General features: G+C 38.3%; 1 protein-coding gene across 1 annotated transcript; it reads right to left on the bottom strand.

Moving 5' to 3' along the window:
• Positions 1-373: 373 nt before the first annotated feature.
• Positions 374-24590, bottom strand: LOC115634131. Its single transcript, XM_030531696.1, has 9 exons — positions 24474-24590; positions 17216-17373; positions 7186-7258; positions 6701-6868; positions 6410-6608; positions 4674-4966; positions 3456-3540; positions 3079-3387; positions 374-742 (listed from the first exon to the last, which is right to left on the bottom strand). The coding sequence occupies exons 1-9, from the start codon at positions 24588-24590 to the stop codon at positions 633-635; spliced, it is 1512 nt and encodes a 503-aa protein (XP_030387556.1). The 3' UTR covers positions 374-632.
• Positions 24591-25581: the final 991 nt, after the last annotated feature.

Below are 25581 nucleotides of genomic sequence, written 5' to 3'. Positions count from 1 at the left end.
TTTAATTTAAATCGAAGCTGTGAAACATGAATACAGTTTATTATATTGATACCGTGCTGGCAGATCAGTTATGCTCATTTTAATCAGATGTCAACTATACTAGAAAATGAAATGGCTTTTAAATATTACATAAAATAATCAACAGAAATGTTGTATGGGGAATTAATAGATTTAAAATGAACAAAAAAGTACGGATTATAATCTCAAAATTACTAAAGAAATCCCTAATATATAAATGTCACTTAAATATGCAGCAGTAATGTTTTTCTTCATTATTTGCTTAGCCTAATATTATTTTACTTTGTGGAAATAATATTTTGCTAAATTATTATAGTTTTAAACATTAGAGGGCCTGTAAAGAACTATCGCACAATCGGCTGTAGGCCACACGTATGAAGGCGTCAATGCTTGTTTCAAAATTGACTTAAATAAGCGCTGCAATCGCAAGTCAATATTTTATTTCAGTTTATGTATATATGTATATATTGTGTATATATAACGCTTAAGTATATAAATCATTTGTGTGCCTTAATATTTACTGCTGCCTTGTGCTCTTTCAGTATTGGTATTGTGATCATTCACCCAAGCGACTCGTGCTCGTGCCCAATGATTTTTAGCGAAGCTTTTCCTCATCAGTCCCATTCCCCAATGAACATACGAGGTGTTGGTATATAGCCACGCGTCGGTAGTTGCAAATGGCGTCCATAGATGTGACTGTACGGTGATTCGACAAGGTCGGAATCTACAAAAAGCGTATTAAATGACTATTAGTGAGCATCGTGTATTCGATTAGGCCGATATACAATGGATATATGTACATATGGTGTACGTATGTTTGGTTGTACATATGTATGTATGTAGGTAGTATGTACAACATATTTTAGGTATACCGTAACAGTTGCAGTCCAGGGTCCAAGTTAGGGTGAAGTTAGTACAAATAAGAGAAGTGTAGTAAATCGTAGGTGCACCAGTTAATAAGGTTGTTTTGAAATTGCTACTAAAATGTAAAGCCAGTTTTGCATATAGTATGTACTATATATACAGCATTAATTGGGGGTACAAAAACCAAAAAATTAACGAACTGTTGATATCTGTAAAATAACCTCATTTTGTTTTCTTGAGCTGCTCTTTTATTTTATTTTTTCTGTTTACTGTTTTTTGTTGGCAAACACGGCTGTTGCACCCCATTTCAATAGTCGAGTATTTGGATTTTCTTGAGGCTAAGACTGCGCGGTTTGCGTGGCTTTAGATAACCATAAATGGACTCCATGTCGCTTATGTCAAGGCGGCTGGCAGTTCGCCCAATTCTTTGATGTTGTTGTTGCTGGTGTTGTTGTTGCGACTGTTGCTTGTGGCCAGCATTGTTTGTTGTTGCCGTTGGAGTTGCTGCTGGAGTTGCATTTGTTGTTGCTATTATTGATGTATTAGTAACTGGAGCTGCAGTTGTTATTGTTGTTGTTAAACTCTTTGTTGCTGTTGTTATGGGCATTGGCAGCGCAGTTGTTATAGTTTTGACTTTACTATTGAAATTATTTTTGCTGTTTTTCAAGTTGTCGTCATTGTTATTGTAGCCGTTGTTGAGGCTGTTGCTGTTGTTGTTCGTTAACTGTCTCTTGTTGTGGCTATTGGTATTGTCATATGGTTTTTTGTCAGTTTTTGAAAAATGCTTGGCCATGTTGTCTTCAACTGCACTCTTTAGTTTTGACTGTTGTTGTTGCTGCTGCTGTTGCTGCTGCTGACGATTGTTGCACCATTTTGGCGGTGGCAGTAACGGCTTTGCCGCTTTGGCATTGCCACCGGCATGGTCATTGTTGTTGTAGTATTTACTCTTGCCTGCTCTCGAATTGAGCTTGCCACCTGTGTAGCTGATATCGGAATCTAGTGAGTGGCGCACACGATCATAAATGTTGGTCGCCGACGGCGCCTTCACAATGCGCTTGCGACCGCCGTACATATAAAGGGAGCCCTCCTCGTTGGGCAGTTCAAAGAAACTCTCGGTGGACTGAGATTTATTGCGTGTGGCTACCAGGCCGACATCAGGCTGGCATCCATGCCCATCCTGTCGCATTTGTCGTAATCGCGCCCGATCCTCTATATAGACATCTGTCTCCTCGTTGCTAAGATAGTGCTTTGCTGAATTGCTGGTTCGACATACCGGCAACTGACGCTGGCCGTGCACATCACGCAACTGTCGCATATATTTGGTCTGTGTGTCGGCGTCAATGTCAAAGTTAAGGTCCAGGTTCATGTCCAGGTCGAAATCATCGTACTCATAGCTGTCCGCATTGTTGTTGCCGCCAAAGCGATCGCTATAGAGCTGGCTGTCTGGTACGTATTGCTCGTCATTGGTCACCACATCGTCCTCTTGGACCTGCTCCAGCACTGAAATATCACTTTCACTGCACCACTTGACCACACCGGCATGCTTATCGAGCAGCCCGCCGCTCAGACGCTGATGTTGACGCAGTTGCTGCTGGCTTAAGCTGCGCTGTGGGCGTGGCGGTGGCTCCACACCACAGAGTGGTGCCAGCGCATAGCAACTGACGCAGTTGCAAGCGCCGTTCTCGACAACCGGGCGTCGAATGCTCACCCGACGCGCAGCTTCTGGCAGAACAGTCGGCTGGTCGAATTGCTCATAGTAGGTGCGCGGTTGGTGCGGGGGTGTAAAATATTTGGCAGTGGAAGAAGCGGTGTCTTTGCCATAACTGGCGGATAATTGCCGGCGCAAGCAATGGCGACTGTGATGGAGATGCGAATGCGGGTGCGAGTGAGAATGAGGCTGAGGCTGAGGCGCCATTTGTGATTTACGTCCCAGTCCGTTCGGTAGACGGTTGCGGTGCGTGTGGGGTTTATGTGTTTGGGGGTGCAAAAGCTGTGCGCTGGGCGCGCTTGCAGTCGTTGGTTGTGCAGTGCTCTGTGTCTTTGTAGTTGCAGTTGCTGTTGCAGTTATTGCTGTTAAGTCCGTTGGAAGTGATTGTGGTTGCTGTTGTTGTTGCAGTTGAAATGCGTGCGTTTTGTGCTGTTGTAGTTTTTGTTGTCGATGAGGCAGCGGCATTGCCGCACTCTTTTTATAAATACCTATACCACTCTCATAGCTGCGCGTCTGCCAAATGGAATGGTTATGCTGGTGATGGCTAGGATGGTGGACGGCATGGGCAGCAGCCGCAGCGGCCATTAGCTGTTGCTGCTGGTGTTGTAAGTGGTGTGGATGCATGCCAGACAGATGATTGTGTATCATCGAGGTCTTCTTATGGCTCAGTGTGTTCATGCCGCTGTTGCCGTTGCTGTTGCCCATCATGACACTGTCTCTTTGATCCTTCGAGCCTGACTTGGACGATTTGACAAAGTTGGGCACGCGTGCACGCAAGCCGCAATAGTAGGGATCATCTAAAACGAATATGCATATAAGTTAATACATACATATGTATATCTCAGACAAAAATAGAAAAACATACCATATTTCTTGTTGTCTTTGCCTTTATCCGATTTGCCACGCGACAATTTGATTCTGGTTTCCAAATCAATGTCATCATAGTCCGGCTACACGCAAAGGTCACATGAAATAGACACGAAAAAACGCAAGGGTTATGACTAAATTTATAATGGAACTATTGCAGTGTAAATAAAGTGACTTGGCTCATAGGCATGCGCAATCAACTTAGCCTCGTTACGGGCACTCATACACACACCCTCCCAATTACAGTTACCCATAACTGTGCACAATTGCAGACCCCTGCACTTGTCGTGGCAGTCTGCCCAGTCACAGCAACAATAACAGCAACAACAGCGCTGGCAACATTCCGCGCATATTAATTACATGCGATTCGTTTCCAGTTATTTCTCTTCGCTGCTGAAATTCGAATATTATAATTGAATGCAAACCAATTGCTTATTGAAGCTCGACGACGTCCATTTGGCCGCAAGCCAGCGAAATCGTCGTACAGTCGATGCACTGTGGTCTGCGTTTTACAAATCCCACAAAAAAACTGCACATATACTTACAACCAAAGTTGTGGCTAGAACTTATTTTGAGCTAAGTTTTCTCTTATTTTAAGCCCCTAAAACGGAACAAACAAAGAAATTCTGATGGCCAATTTATTAATTTTATCTAACAATAAAATGATTTCGTCTATTTGTATATTTTTCATACAAAAACAGACGACTTTTGTTCAAATATCAAAGTGAAATCATCTTTATATAAAGAGTTGAAGTTGTATCTTAAAAAGTATATCTAGTGATTTTTAGTTGAGACCACTGTGCACCCCCATCGCCATGCAACAAGTGCATCCAACGTGCGTTGCCTGCATGAGTGGCACTTATGGCCTGGTATTTTTAGCCATATTGCTGCCTGAGACTTGGTCGTAGTCACCAGAATAGAGCCGAAAGCCATTTTCGCAAGTGCTGAGTTTGCTTTTTATTTGAGCTCAAAAATGTTGCCTTGCATGAAGCGAAGCATAGCCAAACGCTTTAAAGTGTAACATTGTTTGTTGGTTGTTGCTGCTATTGTTGCAGCAACAAGTTGCTACACTTATTTTACCTGCGTATACGTGTTTTGGCACCTTAAATTAGTTTTACTACAACTTAACAAATCTACCAGTATTTTTTGCACTTAAAAACAAAAGACTTAAGCAACGAACTTGGAGCAGTGTTTGCGGATCTACGACAGCACTCACCTTTGGAATTATTTCGTGCGAGTATATATTGTCCCTCGGCGGCAATTTCGGCGGCTTCTCGCTACGCTTGTGCGCCAATTGTTGTGTTTGGAGTAACAATTGTTCACGAGTGGCTGCCACATGACCGGTGCCATTATTCGAATGTTTTGCGGACGACAGCTGCTGCTGGTGACCGCTGCCGAAGCCGGAGCTGCCCGAACTACCACCACTGCCATTGCCGGCCACACTGTAAGGATCCTCGTCAGGTATGGGTATACGCGGGCGATTCTTGATATCGACTATTGGCCGTTGCACTAAAGTGAAATGAAGCAGAGGCTTGCATTTAAGTGGACAATTGAAAAATTCTGGGCAGTTGGTGTCGACTGTAATTCATAAATCAATAATAGTCGACCAATGGCTGCACAATTACAATACACAAGATCATACACACACACACGCATACATAAAACCCAACAGACGATGGTAAGCAATTGACTAGACACTTTTTCTTCATTTGGAAAATCTGCATTAATTGAATATGTTCAATACCATGCTTCAAATTAAATAATATACAATAATTCTACTTATATACTACTCATATATGTTATTCTTTACATTTCATACTTACTTATTTTAAAGGTATAATATTTTTAAATTTAACAATTTATGTATGCCTGAAAAATTTTTAATGAATAAAATTTAATAGGATTTAATAATAAAATAGGATCAACACCCCGATTATTATAGTGCCAATACGTACAAATACGTGCCTTATAAATTGACTATAGATTTCATTTACAATTTGGTTTTGTTCATTCAAGGAGAATGAATTAAAATTAATATAAATAAAAAAAAATTGTATGAAAAAAAAAAATTAAAAATTGCGGTATGTACAGCAACTACGAAAAGCGAGAATGAATTTATCAATGTTATATTCAATTATAAGGTAGATTACATATTCGAAATAATTTTTAATGCTAATCGGAGGTCATAATTGAGTAAAATTATTGAATGTAATCAATAAAGCGTTGCTGTACTTTTTTCGTTTTTATAAAATTAAAATAAAAGTGAAGTAATTAATCAAATTAATGAATTATAAAATTTTCAAATAATAATGATGTGTAAAACTAAAGCAATTTCTATTTCGATTAACAAGCAAAGTTTAACAAAGGTATAAATAAATTTATAGATTTTTTTCAGCCAACGTTCTTGGACAATAACAAATCTAAAATTTGGAGCCAATATATTTCGAATTTTGTTTTGCTTAAACAATTTAGAGAACCAGAGTGAGTCACTATGTGGTAAAGAAGGTAACGGAAATAGAAAGTGTGCTTGGAATACTATTTTTTTACTTTATAGATGGAAGAATACAATAATCATGTTATTTAATATACGAGAACAAGCTCATTCAAAAGCCAGCTAAGTCTAGCTAGTTCGGTATTTACTTGTGGCTATAAGGTTTCCGTATTCTGCCTACTGAAATCATCTATAATAGTCTGTGGTTAAAGTGCAGTTCCTATTCAGTTGCGAGGCAATGTACAGATAGAAATACACACGAGTATTCTCGTAAATAAATTTAAGCAGGTCTCTGTGCGAAACAATAGAAACGGCTTTGTACTTTTGAACTTCAGCAACGACATATAGCCTTGAACTGCTTTTGCTAGAACACACACATACACAGACACACAGACTCACAAACCATCGTACACTTATGTCGATTGACCGACATGACTGTGGCGCTGCATCGCGGCACTCACCTGGTGGCAGCTTGCTCTTTAGCATATCCATGGCTACCACATTCACAATGAGCACCCAAATGGGGCACTCCAAAATGTCATTCTCTGATCTGACAAAGGCCACAGCCGATAGGCACTGCGTCTCCAAGCGGCGACGATCTGGATAGGCACGACGCAGTTCACGATTTACGTTCGACTGAAACTTTTTCATATCGAAGAGCTGTACGGGTTTATAACGCATTAGTGGTGGCAATATACTCGTATAAATATATATTTGCATTCTCTGTCGCTGGCGGAGCCGTCTCAACTCACCTTGACTATTTTTTCGCTTTCGAGCGCTTGATTTGGTAACTTCAAGATTTCGGCACCAATGGATGTTTCCTCATTGGGACTGTTGGCAGTACTCTTCACGAAGACGTTGCTTTTGGCATACCGACGCACAAGTATGTTTCCAGCATCGTCCATTTTGATCTTGACGCCCTGCCAGAAGCAAAAAAAAAGACAACGCAATTAGAAATCAAGCCAACTTCAAAACAAAAGCTGAGAGTCACTTTGCCTTCGGCCAGCGCATGGCTTGTCAGCAATTAATGTGACAAATCCCATAAGGCTTCATTCAGCGAGCCAAGTGAGTAACAAGTGGCTCAGCAGCTTCCAATGCCCACTAATGGCCATTTCTTGTTTGAAATGCCGTAAATACTGCTTATTGTTATTAATAAGTAAATTAATAATCAGGCGCCACCTTCGAAATGTTCGACGAAAACTGTGCCGCCTAATTATGCCATAAATCTCATGCTTACCTGTCCGATGACGCGTTTAAGTTCCTCTGTTTTTTGATCGCGCATGGGATTGTCAAAGCCGCACAGACCAATGCTGTAAATATAGAGAGGAAATGATAACATACATTATTAAGATACATCTGCATTATAATTACAAGTTTGATGCACAATAATTCAATCATCTGCCGTGCTTAGGCTACTAGCGGCTATAAATCAATTAGCGTGCTTGGATATTTCCTTCACTACAAGGGCGTAGGCAGGGGGGAAGTGGGTGCCGTTGTCCCCCTCCAAAAATTGTTCCCATATAAAGTCGATAAGACGTTCATTATTATGACGCACTATTTCTGCTTAAAATGGATCTGAGTTGGATTTGTTGAAGTTTTGTCATTGATCATATGCATGTTATTTTTTAAATGCATCGTGCATTATTTAATTAAAATTGTAATTTTTTGGCCTCCCCCTTTGTAAAAGCTGCCTACACCCTTGCTTCACTATCAATAGATTTTGGGATAGACGCTGCCCAAGGTGTCTGATTGTGACTCATGGTCTCCGCAAAGCTCATAAGCGCACGGGACATTTGTTAGATTAAACGTTTGACAAAATATCCGGACAACAATTGGCAACACAACACGAGCCATTATGTGGCAATGTGGCCCAAATGCAAGCCAACGGTTGTTAAACAACAAATACAAATAAAAACTGGAAAAACTGTTAGTTGCATGACACCCATGCGTTCGCCTGCCGCAAATTCGCATTGACAGTGATTTATGCTCGGGTCAGAGCGAACCCATTCAGGCTGGGCCCGACGTGTGGCAGCGGCAGCTGTGCATTAGCTTTCAAATTTTTTTGCTTTCAATATGCAACCCAAATAATAATAACAAACATGTCGTTTTCGGTAGTTTAATTGCTGCGCTTGTTATACTCGCCCAAGATGTGGACATATTTGTATACCCTATAATAACTGAGTGGCACATAAACAGTCGTACTGGAAACATCCCACCCTTTGCTTTAAATTTTTAATTAATCTTATTATCTCAACCTAAAGTTTAACTCGCATCAGATTTAAGTCTAAACTATTTTGGTATTAAACATGTGTTAGCTTTAAAATCGAAACAGGGTGTACTTTTAGAATAATTTCCAAATATATGCGCTACAAGGATAGTGAAAAAGTATAGCTTTAACAGAAACATCTGCTTTTATTTACTAAATTGGTAATACATTTTGTTTATATTCTGATGCTTTATTTCGTACTGTTTGTATCAGATAAAAAAGATTTCATAAACTAGTTTTAAGAATTATTAACTTTTCTGTCTAGGTGGCTTGACATTATCTGATGCCCCAATACATTTCGACCCAATTAGTAATGGTTGTTGTCTTACAATCAAATACAAAACGATGTTTGGAATATATTGAATATTGTTCACTACCATTTGGAATAACCTAAATATAGGGTAATTAATAGCCGCGCTAATCCGCTGGTGACATTCTTATTGTTTTCAAATGACACGTCCATTTGCTTGCAACATATAGGTGAGTCATAATTGTCATGCAAAATCGCCCCTTAGTGGGCACTTAGTGACCAATTATGCCATTGGTTGGTCTGTCTGCCTCAAGTTTGTGTTCCAAGTCATTTGTTTCACTTGCCAAGCCTTACACTACCAGTAGGTAGTGTTTGAAAATTAATAGCAAAGAAAATTACGCGTTAAGGCCGCCAAAATGTCGGCAGCAATGCTAACGAGCTGGAGATCTTTAAATTGTGGAGGAAGCCGTAGTCGCAGCCACAACAGCAGCCGTAGACAACAACCACAAAGGCTGTAAACAATGACCAAGCTAATTGTAATTGTCAGTTGCAAAAAAGGCCACGGCATACTAATCTTAAACACCACTGCCGTCGCTGTTGTAGTTGTTGTTGCTGCTGCTGCTGTTTTTATTATTTGTGCTACTCCTGTCAACTGCAATGCCGAGCTAACTTGACTCTTCAGTCAATCAGTCAGCCTTCTGCATAGTTTTAATTCACAACTCGATCGAATGATCAATCAATGTTGTGTTGAAGAAACAGTCTAAAAATTATTTTTTGCATTATCACTATGCGTAATTGAAATTGCGAATAGAGTTAAAGGAATGTCCATTGTTTTTATTGAAATTTCAAGCAAGACTTAACTCAGATTTCCTTAAGCATAAAGCTCAGCCGGATGTTAGCTACTCGTACATTTTTAAATAAAACTATGTTTATTTTAGCTACATTTTTCAACCATTTTGCATTTTAATTGTTGGCTAGAGCTGCAGTCTAAATTTATTAATTTATTCAATAATATAAAAAAGCATATTCATATAAAATATTTACAAAAACACATTAATAAAACACCTCTACCTTATTCCATCTAGCTATGCTTCGATTCGCAGAGCAAAATTAAATTACCTACAAAATATTACTAATTTATTACCTCTGTTCTTAGCTAACGTCAACTGTTTAAAACTTGTGCTTTTAATAATACTGGTTAAAAAAAACATGTCATTTTTATATAGGGTTGGAATTGAAAGTTTATATCAGGTTTTATGGTTAGGACATCAAAATCAATAAAACAAAAATCAAACTAAAGCCAATTTGAATAAACTTTTTTGTGTACCCTTTATTATTCGTAATTAATTGCCAATTTTGTTGTTGTCTTAAGAAAAAATATTTTTTTTATTTAAGCTAGACAATTTCTAAATAATTAAGCAATAAAGTATACGGTAAAATTCATAAAATCTGGTTCTCGAATTTTTATTGTATATACCTGCTGATTACTGTGCATAAATAGGGGCTTAAAAAGAGCTTTGCCTAACTTTTTTATTGCCAATTAAATCTTTGTTGAAGTGTTTTGGTTAAAGAAATAACAAAAAGGATCCAAATCAAATATTAAATACATTTGAACTTTATTGCTATGAAGAGTCTAAATACAATGTTTAAAGACAAAATTCATATTTTTAATTAAAAAACTGATAGGATTCACATTCACTTAACATGTAATTGATATTATTTATCTCTCATAATTAACGGGGAAATTATGTGGATAGCCAGATTTAGTTGTGGAAACACTCTATCTTCCAAGTACTTTAGCCCAATTGAGTTACGTTTTCGTCACTAGCTTGTAAGGCAGGAAATCGCAGCACACAGTATAGTAGGTACATACTAGGTGTAAGAAGCAAGTCTAAGAACAGCCACAACAATAACAGCAACATAAAAGTTGCTGTTGGCATCGCATTGGCATTTGGCCGTGTGCTTTAGTTCTGAGCGTAACGTCTTCTTCTGTTCGACGGTGATTTATTGGCTAAATGCTTGTAAAAACCGTTGAAATGTGTGTCAAAGTTTTCAAGTGAGAGCCGTTGTGGCCGCGGTAGCTACACATTAACTGCCTGGTTGGTTGGTTGGTGTACCATGAAATGAAATCGAGTGTGTATTGTAGTGTACTCGTATGTGTGTGTGTGTGTGTCTGTTTGTTTGAATTGTTCAAGGTTTTGCAGCGTTTATGTTTTGAAAATGAATTCAGCAAACACGAAGCGGATTTGGTGTTCTTTATTTTGAGCTCAGCATTGAAATGGCTCGTTTAATTCACGCCAATAAAAATGTTATTAAAATTAAATACCAAAAATAAAAGGCCAGAACTCATTCTAATTCTAGTCGAGCACTCCACAGCGCTACTTATATAGATTGGGGACAGCCAGCGTATCGATATGCTTGCATTCTTATAAACAACATACTCGTATGCAGTGGCCAATCAATTTGCAGTTGGCTGACTGTTGCTGTTTGCATTCACTTCGATATAAATATATATTTTTTGCCAGCATATCAGTTGCAAGGTCGTCCACTATAAATGGGCGCAAAACTTGTATGAAAAACAAAACTGGACCTGACACGCCTAAATGAGTAAATAATGTAATGCATGGCAAAAAACAATATTTAAGAGCCCAGAGCGTGCAGGCGCATTTGTGCGGCTGCTGTAGCAACGAAAGCGAGAGTGTAGCACCAGACACACGCATATACACACACACACACACACACGCACACACAAACAAGAAGCGGCTTCATTTTGGAGTTCAAGTTAAACGTGTGGAGTGGGTCAAGCACTTGCACCGGCAGCCCCGACGTCTTCTTCAAGGAAGCGCAAAAATGCATATAACGGGGACTGGTTTCGGTTTTGTTTTCGATTTCGTTTTTCAAGCAACGGACAACGGCAACAGTTGCAGCGACAGCAGCAGCAACAACAACAACAACAGCAACATCAACAGAGCCAGCGTCTTCGCCTGCAACTGCATTCGAAAAGTGGCAGTGGCAGTTTGACCTGCGGCAAGTTTTGCTTGGACGTGGGACACGTTGAAAACAACCGGTTTAGTTTAAAAATACCAGCCGCAACCATCAACTTTCATACTATGTGCTTACTTATAGTACTTGCTATCTATAAAAATATTTTAGTTAAAGCAACGTTGAGCTACGAAAGATTTAGGCGCCGAACGCGCCGCTACGATATATTTAAATTTAATTAGATTATTACTTATTGCTGGCGAACTAAGTAGTCGCCGTCTGTAGAATAAGACAACTGCCAACAGACTCTGGCTGCCCGTCGCCAGTCGCACCTTTGAAGGCCATGTCATAGCGCTGACGTTTTCTGCTTTTCATTTTTTGTGTTTTTTGTTTTTTGTTCTTGGCGTGCACAACACGCACGATATTGAGGCCGACAGAACTGGCACGTGTGCTCCAACAAAAGTCTGAACTACTTACAGCTAAAGTTTGCCTTTGCCTTTTTGTCTTTTGTCAATTTTGCAACTGTGCTTACTCACCAAACACCGTTCAGTTGGCGAACTAATGCTGGCTGTGCCCCGTTTTTGTTATAACAAATCAAAACTGTCTTTTATGCGATTTAAATTAAAGCATCGGCCTTGGGTCGCACCTTTTTTGCCACACTTTTTTCCGCACGAAACAAAATCAAAATGCTGCAATAACTAAACGGTTTTTATTTGCCCTGCGTGATCGCGAGCACCGTACTAATATGTATCACTAGGCACGACATACACTCGGCAAAAAGACGAAATTTTATACAAGATACTATTTAAGACAATATAAATTCAGCTAAAAGGTTAATACCTTAGCTTTGAAAAGATTAGCTACATTGAATTAAAGTAGCCTTGGCTATACGAATGCAGCTTATTATAAAAACTCATGAGCTACTTATTTATTTGAAACCCATTGTCTTAATCATGTACTTGGCAAACTAAAGCCTCATCCTCAATGTGAACCAGAAATAGGCAAACATTTTTTGGAAACTCTCTGTCTGCTACAATTTTAAATAATATTAATAACAGACATAGATATTCAATGGATGAAGAAAGTAAATAATTCTCTTTTCGAAATCGAATCATTTTTCTAAGTGTATGAGTTGTGATTTTTAGTTTTTTCTCATGTTGTTGGTTCGTGCTGCTGCCACTGTTGTACATTTGGCCAGCGACATGCAAATTATTGGCAACGCCCACGCGCCTTTGTTGGCCCCAAATGCAAATATGCCGATCAGTCAGCGAACCAGTCGCGCAAATCTACTTACTATGCTGACATAAAGTATAATTTATATTGGCGCCGTTTCAATTGCAGTGAAAACAATGGCTGCTACGTCCATTGTGGCGGTGAATATGCGGATTCTCTCATTAATTAAAGAGGCTGGTAGCTTGTCGTTGAAATCGGTGTGGTCCTCGAGCATGCCATTGCCGCTGCCACTTACATGAAGCACTTACTGGCGGCGGCAGCCAAATTAATTAATTTACATTCTGGCAAGGTGTTGAAGCTAACAAGACTGTAGCTCGCCACTTAGGCCAAGTCCTCGCACCACATGCAGGCTGTGGATTTGCATTTGCGAGATTTCTAACGAAAAGCGTTGCGTGCTTCTGGAATAATGGCCATTTATATTGGGATATGATATCGAAATCTGTGCACCATTCAAATGGCATGCCTATTTTTAATTTGACAACAACGATGCAAAACAAGGCACAGCCAACAACATCAGTACTAGAACGAGCAGTTAAAGGCAGTTGAAGCCAATAGCAAATGCGGCAGTCCGAAGAGCTCACGGCAGGGCTAACAAGCCTTGACAGCAACAGCTAATTAAATAACAAGCTAGACATGGCTGGCCAAGCACTGGTCAGTTTTTATTTGGATGTGGTAGCAAAGGTCCCTATAAATATTTAGTTGGCCCTATTACTCTATAAGCTAGAGATGGGCAGAATTTGGCACTGGACTTGGAGTAAAGCTATCCTCATCCTTGATTTTCTTAAGGCACACAATCTATGTGTTTCCCTTTGTAATCATGAATATTAAGGTAATGTTTGTTCTTTTTATATACGTTTTACTCTAAAGTTGTCTGTAGTCTATTATTTTAAATACTGGCCGATTTAATAAAGCCGATATTTGTATGTTAAATCGCATTATTGGGCTAGTAAAAAGTGGGGGTATGGGTGATATTCTGGCCCAAACGATTAATTGATATTCGGTAAATTTAGTCAATTTGTTAATAATAATAGCAAAAACCCCATAAACATAATTGTTAAGGTATTATAATAAAAACATTGTTTATTGTACATATCAAAAATTAAAAATAAAAGAAGCATAATAGATTTAATAATATTTTATATTGAATACAAATGATAAAAATTGTGTTAATGTTTAATTTTAAAGTAGTATGATACTAGACTAGACAATTACACTGTTGTCCGAAAACAATGGCTAATGTGCAAGCAAATTAATAGCATTAATAGCAAATTAAAGCATAGCAATCATCTTACACATCTCGGTTTACGCGGAATATTTTGGACAGGGCTTCTCTTTCTAGACTGATCACAAAGTGTGTCATAATTCTAAGTCAAGAAAATTATTCTTTGAGTATTTCAAGAATATTTGCGTCATATATATTTATGTGTGAGTGATGAGCTTCTAAGAATACAAAATTATGACAAATGTTTTATCACTGAAATAATAATTATTTAATTAAGCAACAATTATAATTATTATAATAAAATCATGATTATTAAGGGGCCCAGGCAAAGATTTTGTTTACACATCGAAACCGCTCGTCCTATACCCCCATCTTCTGTGCAGATATTACCCATTTGAGTGAGCCGACCACACGCGATTCAAAAACAAGCAGCATGTCATTATTGGCCAGCTACTTAGTTAGTTAGCACGACTGTCGAAAGTACAAATAATCGTTTGATGTTAGCGCCATGGCGCTATTCCCTGACCCCGCAAATTGATTAACTTGACACTTTCAACTTCGAAATGAATTTCAAATTTTCCCCCGGAGGGTGAGCAAATGTTTAACCACAATTGACAGAAGCGCAGCATAAACAAGCAGCAAACAACAACGACAACGACAACAGCAACAGCAACAACAAGAGACATTGTCGAGCGTCTGCTGATCGTGGCGTTGGCGTCACCTGCGCGTCCTCAATGCAAATGAAAGAGAGAAAGAGAGTTGGAGACTTGGAGAGTTGGAGAGGGAGACGAAGAAAGGAAGGCAGCTAACAAGCGCAATGACAACTGCAATTTGCATGGCAATCTGTGATAACCTCGTCACGAATGACTTTCGTTATTATTTTCCATTTGGTTATGGAGCGAGATGCGACGGCTACTTTAATGCTGTTGGATTTGATTTCGGCAGATACGTACTACAAGGTGCAATTTATAGTGCAGTCTCAGTTTGCAAATATCTGACTGTGAACATGTAACTACACAGTCTTTAATTGAATTTTGTTGCTTAGCATTGCAGTTGTTGTTTCGAGCACTATTGTTGTTGTTGTTGTTTTGTGTTTCTGTTTTTGCTGATGCTATGACATTTTTGTTGCAGCATCTTCATTTGGCTGACATTTGTTGGCACAAAGGAAGCCGCTGCCGTTTTTGTCTTCGTCGTCATTGCTGTTTTTGTTTTGGTTGCAACTGCATTGCACTTTATGCCCTTTTTAGGCCAACATCTTTATGGGTTAGCCTACCAATATACATAGTGGCTGATATGTTTTTCATCTTTTGAATATATGTATGTATACATTACTGTTTGCATGGAACCATGATAAGTCGCACAGCTATACACAAGCTATCCACGCAAATATTTCGGTATTATAACTTGAATGAAACTTTTCAAATATACAGACACAAACGTATATTTTTTGAATTTTCAATCTCTTTGCCTTAACAATATATGCGAACAGGTCAACATCTTACTAATTATTAGAAAACTTATTTATTTTCGTTGATTTTTAGATCGATGGGTAATGATAATTGGTTAGCTGTAAATCAGGCCTTCATAAAGACACAATGGAGTTTTGTAAAATAACATCTAAAGACCTCTAACATTCATAACAAAATTAGTAGATTGTTATACTCTAACCTCTTATGTTTTAAAAATATGTAAATTAAATATACTGGTTTTTTCTATTACTCTATTAATTTTCTCCTTTTTGTATTAAAATACAAAAAATACAAAAACAATCCATTAGATTTGCTGCAAACTGCTCAAAAGCTTGAAAATACGCCACAAAGGATAATTCAGAAGCATTTATAAACAAATGTGATTAATCTTCACAAGTTGGCTGATAAAAGATAATCCATAAGGGGCATACACTCAGCTGTAGTGAATCTAAGCTAAGTTTTTATTTCATTTTTGTTGCTGTGGCTTGCGTGGCTACAAATACAAATGCCAGTTACAATTTGCTGCTTGACAATGCATTTATAGATAAAAATACTTTATCTGTCTGACATAATTATATGCATTATTCAAAGCTGAAGAAAAAACAACACTTGATTTAAATAAAATTGAAATTTGGTGCTATGCGGTTTCAGTTGAAGCTGCTACGCGAGTATTGGATGTGTGTGGGCTGAGGTCTCGCTGAGTGGCTTACAAAATTGCAAGCAATTGAGTAAAGCTCTTGGCATTTGCAATTTTTAGCACGCAAGTATTTTTGAAACGGAATATGTTAATTAGCTGGCCGCAATCACAATCACTTGCTGGCTGACTGACTGCAGTCGCGAGTGCAGCTCTTAGACAGAACTTTTTTGGGGCCGCCGAAACCAGAAAGAAAAACAACATCAAATTCTTGACTCTAATTAAGGTGCAAACTGTGGCCGAAAATTGTAGATTGCCTCAACAATGTATCCATTCTGGCCGCGCAACGGAAATCGCTCATTTTGCATAAATACGCGCAATTATTAAAACATTTTCACTTACGCTTTGTCCATTGCTCTTGACAAGAGCAGCCAACCAACAAAACAAAAACCAAAAACCGAAAATTGACTTGCCTGCCAGCCACCATTTCGGCCACATTTGCACCTGGCAGAATACCCAAAAAAAAAGATCTTAAAATAAAAAAACTAACCACTTGCTTGCTGTCTGAGGTCACATTGTAATTTGCATGTATTTATGGGCCTTAAGGCATAAAGAAAAACTGAGCTCATTGTAACTTGAAGGTTCTTGTATCGTCTCATTTTTCTTATGCCATTATTTCTTTATTCTTTCGTCGATGCTTAAGAAAATTTGTCAGTATTATTACAGCGTAGCGATTACATTTTTTTCAATTTCAAAAACCATCAATTTGATGGCCATCCACAGTGCAAAGTTTCATTCATTCAAATGACTATGACTGACGCCTCTTAAGTGTGGTCTTTTGGCTATCACTGTTGTTGATGCTATTGGTGGTCATTTGGAGAGTATCAGCTGTAGTTTGTATATTTACAAAATACAATCAAATATACATAAATATATTTAAGTATGTTTAAAAAACCCCCATCTCCCCGTTGATTATTTTCTCTGCTACTGGGTCAAGGGCGTTGTTAAATTAAATTTGCTCATATTTATTTGTTTTTGTTTCTTGCGCTCTCAGCGCTTAAAGTTCAAAGGCATCATTTGTTTTAAGGTAACGCCGCCTCTTGAGTTATTTTTTAATGCTTTTTTCGCATCAGCACAGTAATTAAACAACGCCCTTTAGTTATAATTATACATATGCATACAAGTATGTGTTTTGGTTTTTTCTTACTTACCGCATGCCATCGAATCCATCATCGGAGCCATTGATGGTTAGCACGGGTGCACGGGCATATGCCTTTGCCACCCGACGATTTCGCTCGAAGACAATTACTTTGGCCCAGATTTCGTCGTCGATTTGCGTCCATTTGTCGAGCACTTCCTGTATATGTTCCTGCAATAATAAAATGGTGTGAGTGTGAGATTGTACAAGGCGTTTTAATGACGATCTTGTCTGGCAAAACGAAAGACTTAGGCGAGAAACTTGACTCGATGGAAAACCCAAAAACTTGCCAAAGCAGTCGCTATATAATGCCAACTATTTTCACTTTCCACACGCCAATATCTCTGCCTCTCTCTGTATGCCTGTGTTTATGTGCGTGTATTTTTGCAGCCAAAGTGAACGGCCTTGTTGGATTTGTTTCTTTTTTCACTCATTTTACTTTTACTATTTTTGTAGCCCTCTCTGCTTCCTCCACCGCAATCTTTGTTGCTCTGCTGCTCAGCTGCTATTACAAGTGTTTTGGTGTTTGTATCGGCAGTTTGTGTTTAGTTGTTGTTGTTTCTTGCTTTAACATTTCGTAGTTTGTTAAATAAAACTTTTCAAATCAAATCGGAGCAAATGTTTGCACGAAGCCCAGCCAGTAACCCAAGCCAAGCCAAGCCAAGCCAAGCACCGTAGTAAGACATAAAAATTATAGACTGTTGTTGGAGTTTGTTGCTTGGTGCTCCAGCTGCTTGAGCTGCTTGAGCTGTTAAGCTTTTGTTGCTATTGTTTATTTGTATTATACACATATATCTACCATATATATATGCCGAGCGCATAGCTACATATTTAAAGTGCTGCAAGGCTTTTGATTGCAGCAAGAAAATGCAACTCGCTTGCGTCATGCTTAAGTGCACTGCACATATTTTAAATTTTGTGTTATATATAAATACATTAGGCCATGTTATTAAGTAGCCGAACAACGCTGCAGTTCAGCTTTTATACCCTACATACATCTAAACAATAAGTATGCCCACTTGAATTTTGGAAAAACTTTGCAACACACAACGAAGTTTCGTTGACTTATTAAGCCATATTCGTATGCCAGTTTGTCTGTTTATATGAAAGCAAAGATTAGGGAACGTATAATGGCTTGAGTTAGAAAATTTAATAAGAATGTTCTACCAAACATCAAAAATAATAATTATAATAATAATTTATTTTGTTAACTCAACCAACTGTTGCAATCTTTCCTTTCTTTTTCTCTGTCTTAGCAATTACTTTACTTTTAACATCTATCGCAATTCTTTAAGCATAAATGAATTTGCATTTTTTTTTATTGGAAATCTTAAAGCTATTTTTAAATTTTTTGAAACTCAATATAAAGCCAAATACAGTAAAGCAGTTGTTTTGCTTGAGTGACATTAGCAGTTCAAGTGCAGTTCAGTCTCGCGAAGCCTATTACTTTAATCATTAAATGCAATTACATAAATGAAAAATAAAATAGAATATGTATGTTATTTTTAACAATATAGGAGCTATTTAATTTGGCAAGAACCTATCTCGTAAATCAGTTCAAGTGCAGTGTAGCCTGCTATTGCATATTGCTGTAAGTATTCATTTCGGTTTAATAAAAATAAAATACATTTTGGAAATAATCTTTAGAAGGTCTTGGGTACAGGGTACCAACGAGTTGGAGTACGCTATTGTTATTTTAATGATTGAGTCGCGATTTGGGAGAGTCGCGCACATGACGGCTCAAATGTCGCTTCAACCCACCCATTGTATGCCACACATTTTTAGCATTTTGAATTTGAATAACAAAGAAAAAATGGGGGAACGAAAAATATGTTAAAAAAACAACGCCTTTAAGCTAAAAACAAAAGTTCAATTAACCCGAACAAAAGAACAACAATAGCAACGGGGCTCAGTTAAACCAAAACCATTACCCCAGTAACCAACATACCGGCATTTTTGGTAGATTCAACAAAAAAACAAAAACAAATTAAAGTGTCTTGCCTTGCCTTCATGAAGAAGCAACATTATAAGGAAAAAAAAACCACGCAACATTGCTAGCTTCTTTGCTCAGTTCTATGAGCATAACCTGTGGCACAATGTTGGATATAAAGGCCGCTGGCATAAACTTGTCTAGGCAGCAAGCGATTGTAGGCCGCACCAAGCTGCCGTGCCGTACATTAAAAATGCAAATAAATCATGTAGTAAAACTTGTTAACCTTTTCGTATGGTCGCGTCTTATAAAATTATATACAAAATAACGTACTTTATCGCTTGTCTGTGCTTATATATATGTATTACTTTTTGATAGACTTGATTTGGCAGCCACTTTTGATTTCGTTTTTTAAATATATTCTTGCTGCCTTGGCCGGGGCAGATTCACTTTTGTTGGTATTTTCAAATTGGTTTCTAACACAAACGCACAGCAGGTTTTCATTTATTTCATTTTATTAAATTTATTTCATTTAACATTTTTTTGGTTACTGGTTTTGACGCAAGAATTTTTCTGAGACTGAGACTGAAGCTGAAGTGTTGTATTGGCGTTGAAAACAAGTTGTGTTTGTGGCGCTCTTTACATGTTTCACTCACTTTGCTAACAAAAATAAAAAAATCTTTTAGCAGCCTCCCAAAATGCCGAAGTTCAAGCAAGCCGCAATGGTTAACAACAATTTGGCACTACTGTTGCTGTTCTTTTTAATTAGCCGACTCTTTGGGCTGGGCAAAATGCAAGGGAATAGGCGCTGGCACAGGTACAGGCATATGTTTAATTCGGCATTACGTATACGTAATATTATCTGCCTGAGTTATGCACGACAATTAGTACGAAGTTTAAAAACAAGTTTTGTACAATTTTGTCAGCCAAATGGCAGGCAGGCAAACAGGCCACTTGACAACCAACACAAAACATTCTTGAGAAGCAACTGAACTGGTTTTTGTGTGTCTGTTTTTTAAAGCAGATATTTATTTAAATTATGTCGAGCAGCAACAAATGAAACTAAAGCTCGTGTTAGTGTCACGAGCCTGCACTGAACAGAAATTAATTTTTTTCGCAACTTCTGGCCGGGCATATTGGTAATAATGTAAACCGCATATTAAGCGGTATTTAAGCGTAATTAAAATTGCACAAAGCCTGCACCTTAAGTGCTGCCATCCGCAGCTCCGCATTGTGGTGGCATTATGCGGTATTTTGCCACATTTCGTCTCATTTTGCGTCACATTGTGGTAATGCCCAAGGCGGGATTGGAGTTAGTTTCACGGCCTTTATACACATGTCTGCAGATACGCTTAAATGGCATTGCAATGGACACCATTCGCATGCGCTGCTTACAACACGTGCATCACTAAATTGCTGCCCCTTCTCTATTCCCTACCAATACAGCATGAGCTTGAGAATATTATTTTGTTTAGCTGCCTGTCGCTTTTATTATTAAGCTTGCACTTTTTGTGTAAAATGCCGTTGAACTTTTGGAGTCACGACTTTGGCGCAGACAGGCAGCTTCTGCCAAGCTGTGGTGCTGATTGTGGCAGCAACAGATGCGCCAACGGCTCAAAGTTGACATTTAATAAAACGCTGCTGTCTTTCGTTTTCTGCGCAGCGAGCGACCGCACTTTGTTGTAATAAAGATAATCATTTCAAATTATAATGGACTTGATAAATTCATTTTGTGACAGGTTGCAGCCACAACAGGTAAGTCTGGCCCACTCCGGCTAAGAAATTGGCCTAATTTTGAGCTCAGTTATAAAATGTTGGATGTTGTGTCATAAATTATGACAAAAGTTCATTGATACGTACTCGTAAACATGTTTGTTTTTAATTATTCGGCGATTACGCGCCCCAAAGCTGATTGCCCAAGCACAGAATTTTAAATGTCGTCTGACCCATTTCTGTCGTACCGTTCAGAGTGGGCTTCAATAGCTTGGCAAATATTGAGTTTGCGTCTAAGTTATACAAGTGGGCGTGAAGCTTGACGGTTTTTTTTTTTTCAAATTTTGATTTTGTGTCTCCAAAGCTCAAAATTTATGTTGATTTTATGCATAGCCTTTTTCAACTTTGATGTGAGTATATCTATGGCGAAACAATATGCCTTTTAATAATAACACTTGGCTGCGTCTTCCGTCAATCTTTAGATGCCCCTCTCACATCTCCCCCCCTTTCCGCTCCAATGCAAATGAATCAATAACTTTTGCAGAGCAGGAAATCAATGGAGTTAAGTGATTTTCGTTGGAAAAATTTCATTTATATGGCAATATAAAAGACTTTCCTCATTGCTCTGCCAAACGCAGAGGCACATGCACAACACACACACACACACACAAACACACTTTCACACACATGCACAAGGCTTTGCTGTTGACGTTGATGAAGTGGCATAAAAAGCCGCGTCAAATTTTAAACTCCATGGCGGGCTTTAACCAAAGTGGTTTGCTAGCCGTTCGGGCTCGGGCTGTTAACGGCAAAATTATGCGCATGCGCCAAAAACAACTCACACACACTTATATTGTCAGGCATATGACTTTGTGTGTGTGAGTGTGTTGACTGGGTTGTAGTTTTTCCTACTTGCGTCAACGTGTTTGTGGCCAATCCTGTTGTACAACTCAGTGCCAGAGTCGGGCGTGAAACCGAAACCGAAACTGAAACCGAAACAGAAACCAGGTGAACGAGTTAACTACGCTGGCATGGAAGTGGAAAAGCGGCAGAAAAACACAAACTTGTCAGCCTAAGCAAAAAACTTTCATTTTCATGCCACTTTCCTGCGAGGCCTGCGGAAAGTGTCTAGAAGTTGCCGTTTGCCAACATTCTGCCGAAGAAAAACAGGTTTAATCTTCATGCCTATTGTTTTTGCAGTACGTCTGCTTCCATTAACCCCCCTTCCTCTTCCTCTATTTTATAGAATTTGTTGTGTCAGTGCTGAAGCTCATTACATACTCTGGTCCAAAACAAGTTCGTTGCTACAGTCTTTTGTTTGCGCCCTCCATTCACTCGTCACACTGCGGCTGCCTATGCTGATATTGTCAATTGGCTGACTTGGTTCCCAGCTAATAAATTCGTAAACAATATTGAAAATAGCACAAGCCAGATATTGCTCAATAAATGGCTTGAAGGGCTCAGCACACAATACAGACAGTCTATGGGGCTAAATGGAGGGAAATCGAAAAGCAAATCGTTGCCAAAACGACACAAAAAAAAGAAAACGTGCCATAATTTGCTTTGCTGCATGGAAAAACTATAAGCAACTAATGTAGACGTAGGCGTGCAATTTTGAGCAACTTTTTGAAACGCGGTTTCGCCAACTACAAATAGAAATTGTATTAATATAATTACCCGCTCACGCTAAATGCACAATGCAGACACAAAAACTTATATGGAGGTATATGGTTTAAATAATTGAAGCAGCAGAGTTGTATGGTGGGCTCAATTTCTTTTCGTTTACAATTTTCAATAACACAACTTTGAAACCAATTGCTATCTTACCAAAATCATGCAATCGTTGTCACATCAAAGTAATATTGTCTATCAGATGATAGAAATGAACCATTTTCTAATCGGTTGAAATAATTATTAATATAAATATATAAATCTTAATCTAATGTATATTGCTGTAAAAAGTGGTAGATATGTAGATATTACTGCAATTTGATTCGATTCGATATTCCAACACAGGCTTTGTTGTTGCTTTTATATTGTTTTACCTATGTCGACAGTCTCTGTTTATAGAAGTAGATTAAATTAATAATTAAATATCTATCATGCATCGCCGTCGGCTGAAGTTTTATAAAAAGTTTGAAGTCTAAGACTATTGCTTTAGTAAATTATAATTCAAAATAACTGTGCAGTCTCTTTTTGAATTGCTGGCTTAAATAAAAGCAACAAAATGTTCTGACCCAAATATTGATATATTATCATATAATATGAATACAAGTTACAAAATATATCATACAATATTACTTAGCGCGTATTAAGCTGTCATGCAGTCGTTTTTTTTGGCTGTGTGCTTAGGCATTTTTTATAATGCTCGATTAAAATTTATGATAAAATCCACTTGGAAATAAAACATAAATTGAAAATTATGCCCAGCTATTAAATTTTGAGTAGCCAAAACGCAATTCAGCTTTGATTGGGTTTAACTGTCGATGGCAAGCACATAAAACGTTGGCATGAAGCGGCACGAGCGCCTCGTTGGTCATGCTTAGATGTTGGCTTAGAGGACGCAGTTAACCCAGTTAAATAATATATTATTTATGACGCGTTGTGCTAGCTTTGATAGACGACGCACTTAGCACACACACACACACATACAAATAGTGTAACATGTAATAGACCAACTTGGCCATATGTGTAGGCCGGACGATTTGCCAAACTAATAAAGCAATAGCAATGCTTTAAAAGCGCATAAAATGGCTTCAGGTGGAAGAGATCTAAAGAGCAAGAGAGATGTGGTTTTTTCCCCTATACTTGTATTATTGCCCAAATGCTGACATCAATGAAATTCCCACTCATACACACACACTAACACAAACGCTGGCATCTACGTTTATTGCTGAGCTGGACTTTAGGGTTACGTCTTGTCATGCATTGTTTTGACTTGTTGGCCTATCGTCGCCGCCACTGCTGCTGCTGTAGTTTTTGTTGTTGTTGTTGCGTCAACTACAAATGGACATAGGCAAATTATAAATGCACAACGCAACATTATGGCCTAACGGTAATTAATGCAATTGGTCAATACAAACAGCTAACCGAGCAAGCAACAAAAACAAAAACAAGCCAAGCTAAGCAAACCCAAGCCAAGCCAAGCCACGCCTGACCTGAATGCGAGGCCTTCTGCTGGTAAACGTGTCAAGAATATGGCATGCCCCGTGCCACAGGAAAATGGCCACAAATCATAGAAAACTTTTAAGCGGAAGTTTCGAGTAAACGACTCCATACACAACCGCCTCGAAACACACAAAAGCTGTTGGCGGCGCTCAGTCATCGCCATAAGCCATCAAAACACAATGCAGTTAGCAGCCTTGTTGATTTTCGATTTCGGTAGCTCTTTGTTTGGCATGCACATTAGCTTCTAACTAATTGACGGTTGACACAAACTTTACTTGTTTGCCGCTCATTAACTGCCAGCCTCACTCATTCTAATGCGAATAGCTGCAATCGTCTCTTAACGTGCCGCTAACGAATGCTAATGAATTGCATTTGATTGCCACATCAGTCGCCAAAATAATTATCTGCCGCATCATCTGGGCCGACTCAATATAACAACAATAAACTGAACTGAACGTACCTTATATAATTTGTCTTTTTGGTACCAAACGTCTTCTTCCTCCTCTTGCGGATGGAATGACTGATCCAGGCTTAGATCATCACGGGAACGTGATAGAATTTTTCTCCTCGATACCATTTTGTTGTCGTATATATATCTGTAAAGATAAAATTTGAATCATTTTAATGCATTACATATGTGTTGTACCTATACTTATATGTGTATATATACTCGTAAATGTCGGCTTTTATGTTTGCCGCCTTTGCGGGCTGTCAGTAAAGAATTTTAGATGTACATACATATATTTATATAACTGTATAGCTGTGTAACCCTTTTGGACTCTTGTTTAAATGTTGACAGACCGTCAGTTAAAAATGTGGGCGCACCAATCTCGACTGCCAAAAAGTTCAACGCACTTAGCCAGGCCAAAAAATAAAAAATAAAAAAAAAAAAAAATTAATTTATGACCTAACTTCCTTTTGACAAGTCATCCCATCATCCCAGCTCTGATCGGAACACTCAGCTGTGCAAACTTTGCTGTTTTATTTTGCTTCTCAGATTTTCTTTGATAAATCTTTAAACTTAAATTACCAGCAGCTGTAACTGCAGTGAGTTCAGGCAGAGAGAATAACAATTTGTTGGGTGGTTAAATATATTTTCGCCACTGTGCAACAGCATTTTGTATTTCAGCGCCGCAATTACGCATCAAAATTTATGTAAAACATGATTATTTGTTTGTGCGCGCACTTTTACTGCATTGCTTGCAATATCAGACTACATATTCATGCTGTTGTTCTTGTTGTTGCCACCAGGTACATTGTTATACCCTTACTCAAACATTAATCTGTAAACTTACGAACAGGAAGGGGACTGTCTTTACTTGCTAATATAAAACGTTTCACTACTTTTTTTTCATTGAAGCAGTCCGATGCTCTTGAAAACCACATTTTACTATATTTTGTAAAAATAACTTACATTAAAACAGAATTTGAATATAAATAACAATAAATTCAGCTATAATTCCTAGAAAATAAATTGGTATCAGCTGAAACACTTCAATTATATTGTATGGAAAAGATTCGAAACTGCTGAACAAATTTGGCGCTGCACAAAAATATTGTAATAAATA

This window comes from Scaptodrosophila lebanonensis, unplaced genomic scaffold (assembly GCF_003285725.1).
Source record: "Scaptodrosophila lebanonensis strain 11010-0011.00,11010-0021.00 unplaced genomic scaffold, SlebRS2 tig00000001-arrow-pilon, whole genome shotgun sequence".
Taxonomy (NCBI): Eukaryota; Metazoa; Arthropoda; class Insecta; order Diptera; family Drosophilidae; genus Scaptodrosophila; species Scaptodrosophila lebanonensis.
This window is presented reverse-complemented; position numbering and strand designations above follow the sequence as displayed.

What these genes read in the sequence shown, in the direction of transcription:
- LOC115634131 (XM_030531696.1), bottom strand. Translation starts at nt 24,590, where the DNA reads ATGGTATCGAGGAGAAAAATTCTATCACGTTCCCGTGATGATCTAAGC. An exon ending in AAAGCGAAAAAATAGTCAAG is followed by an intron (nt 6,609 to 6,700) that starts GTGAGTTGAGAC and finishes AAACCCGTACAG; the next exon opens with CTCTTCGATATGAAAAAGTT. An exon ending in CAAAGACAACAAGAAATATG is followed by an intron (nt 3,388 to 3,455) that starts GTATGTTTTTCT and finishes TATTCGTTTTAG; the next exon opens with ATGATCCCTACTATTGCGGC.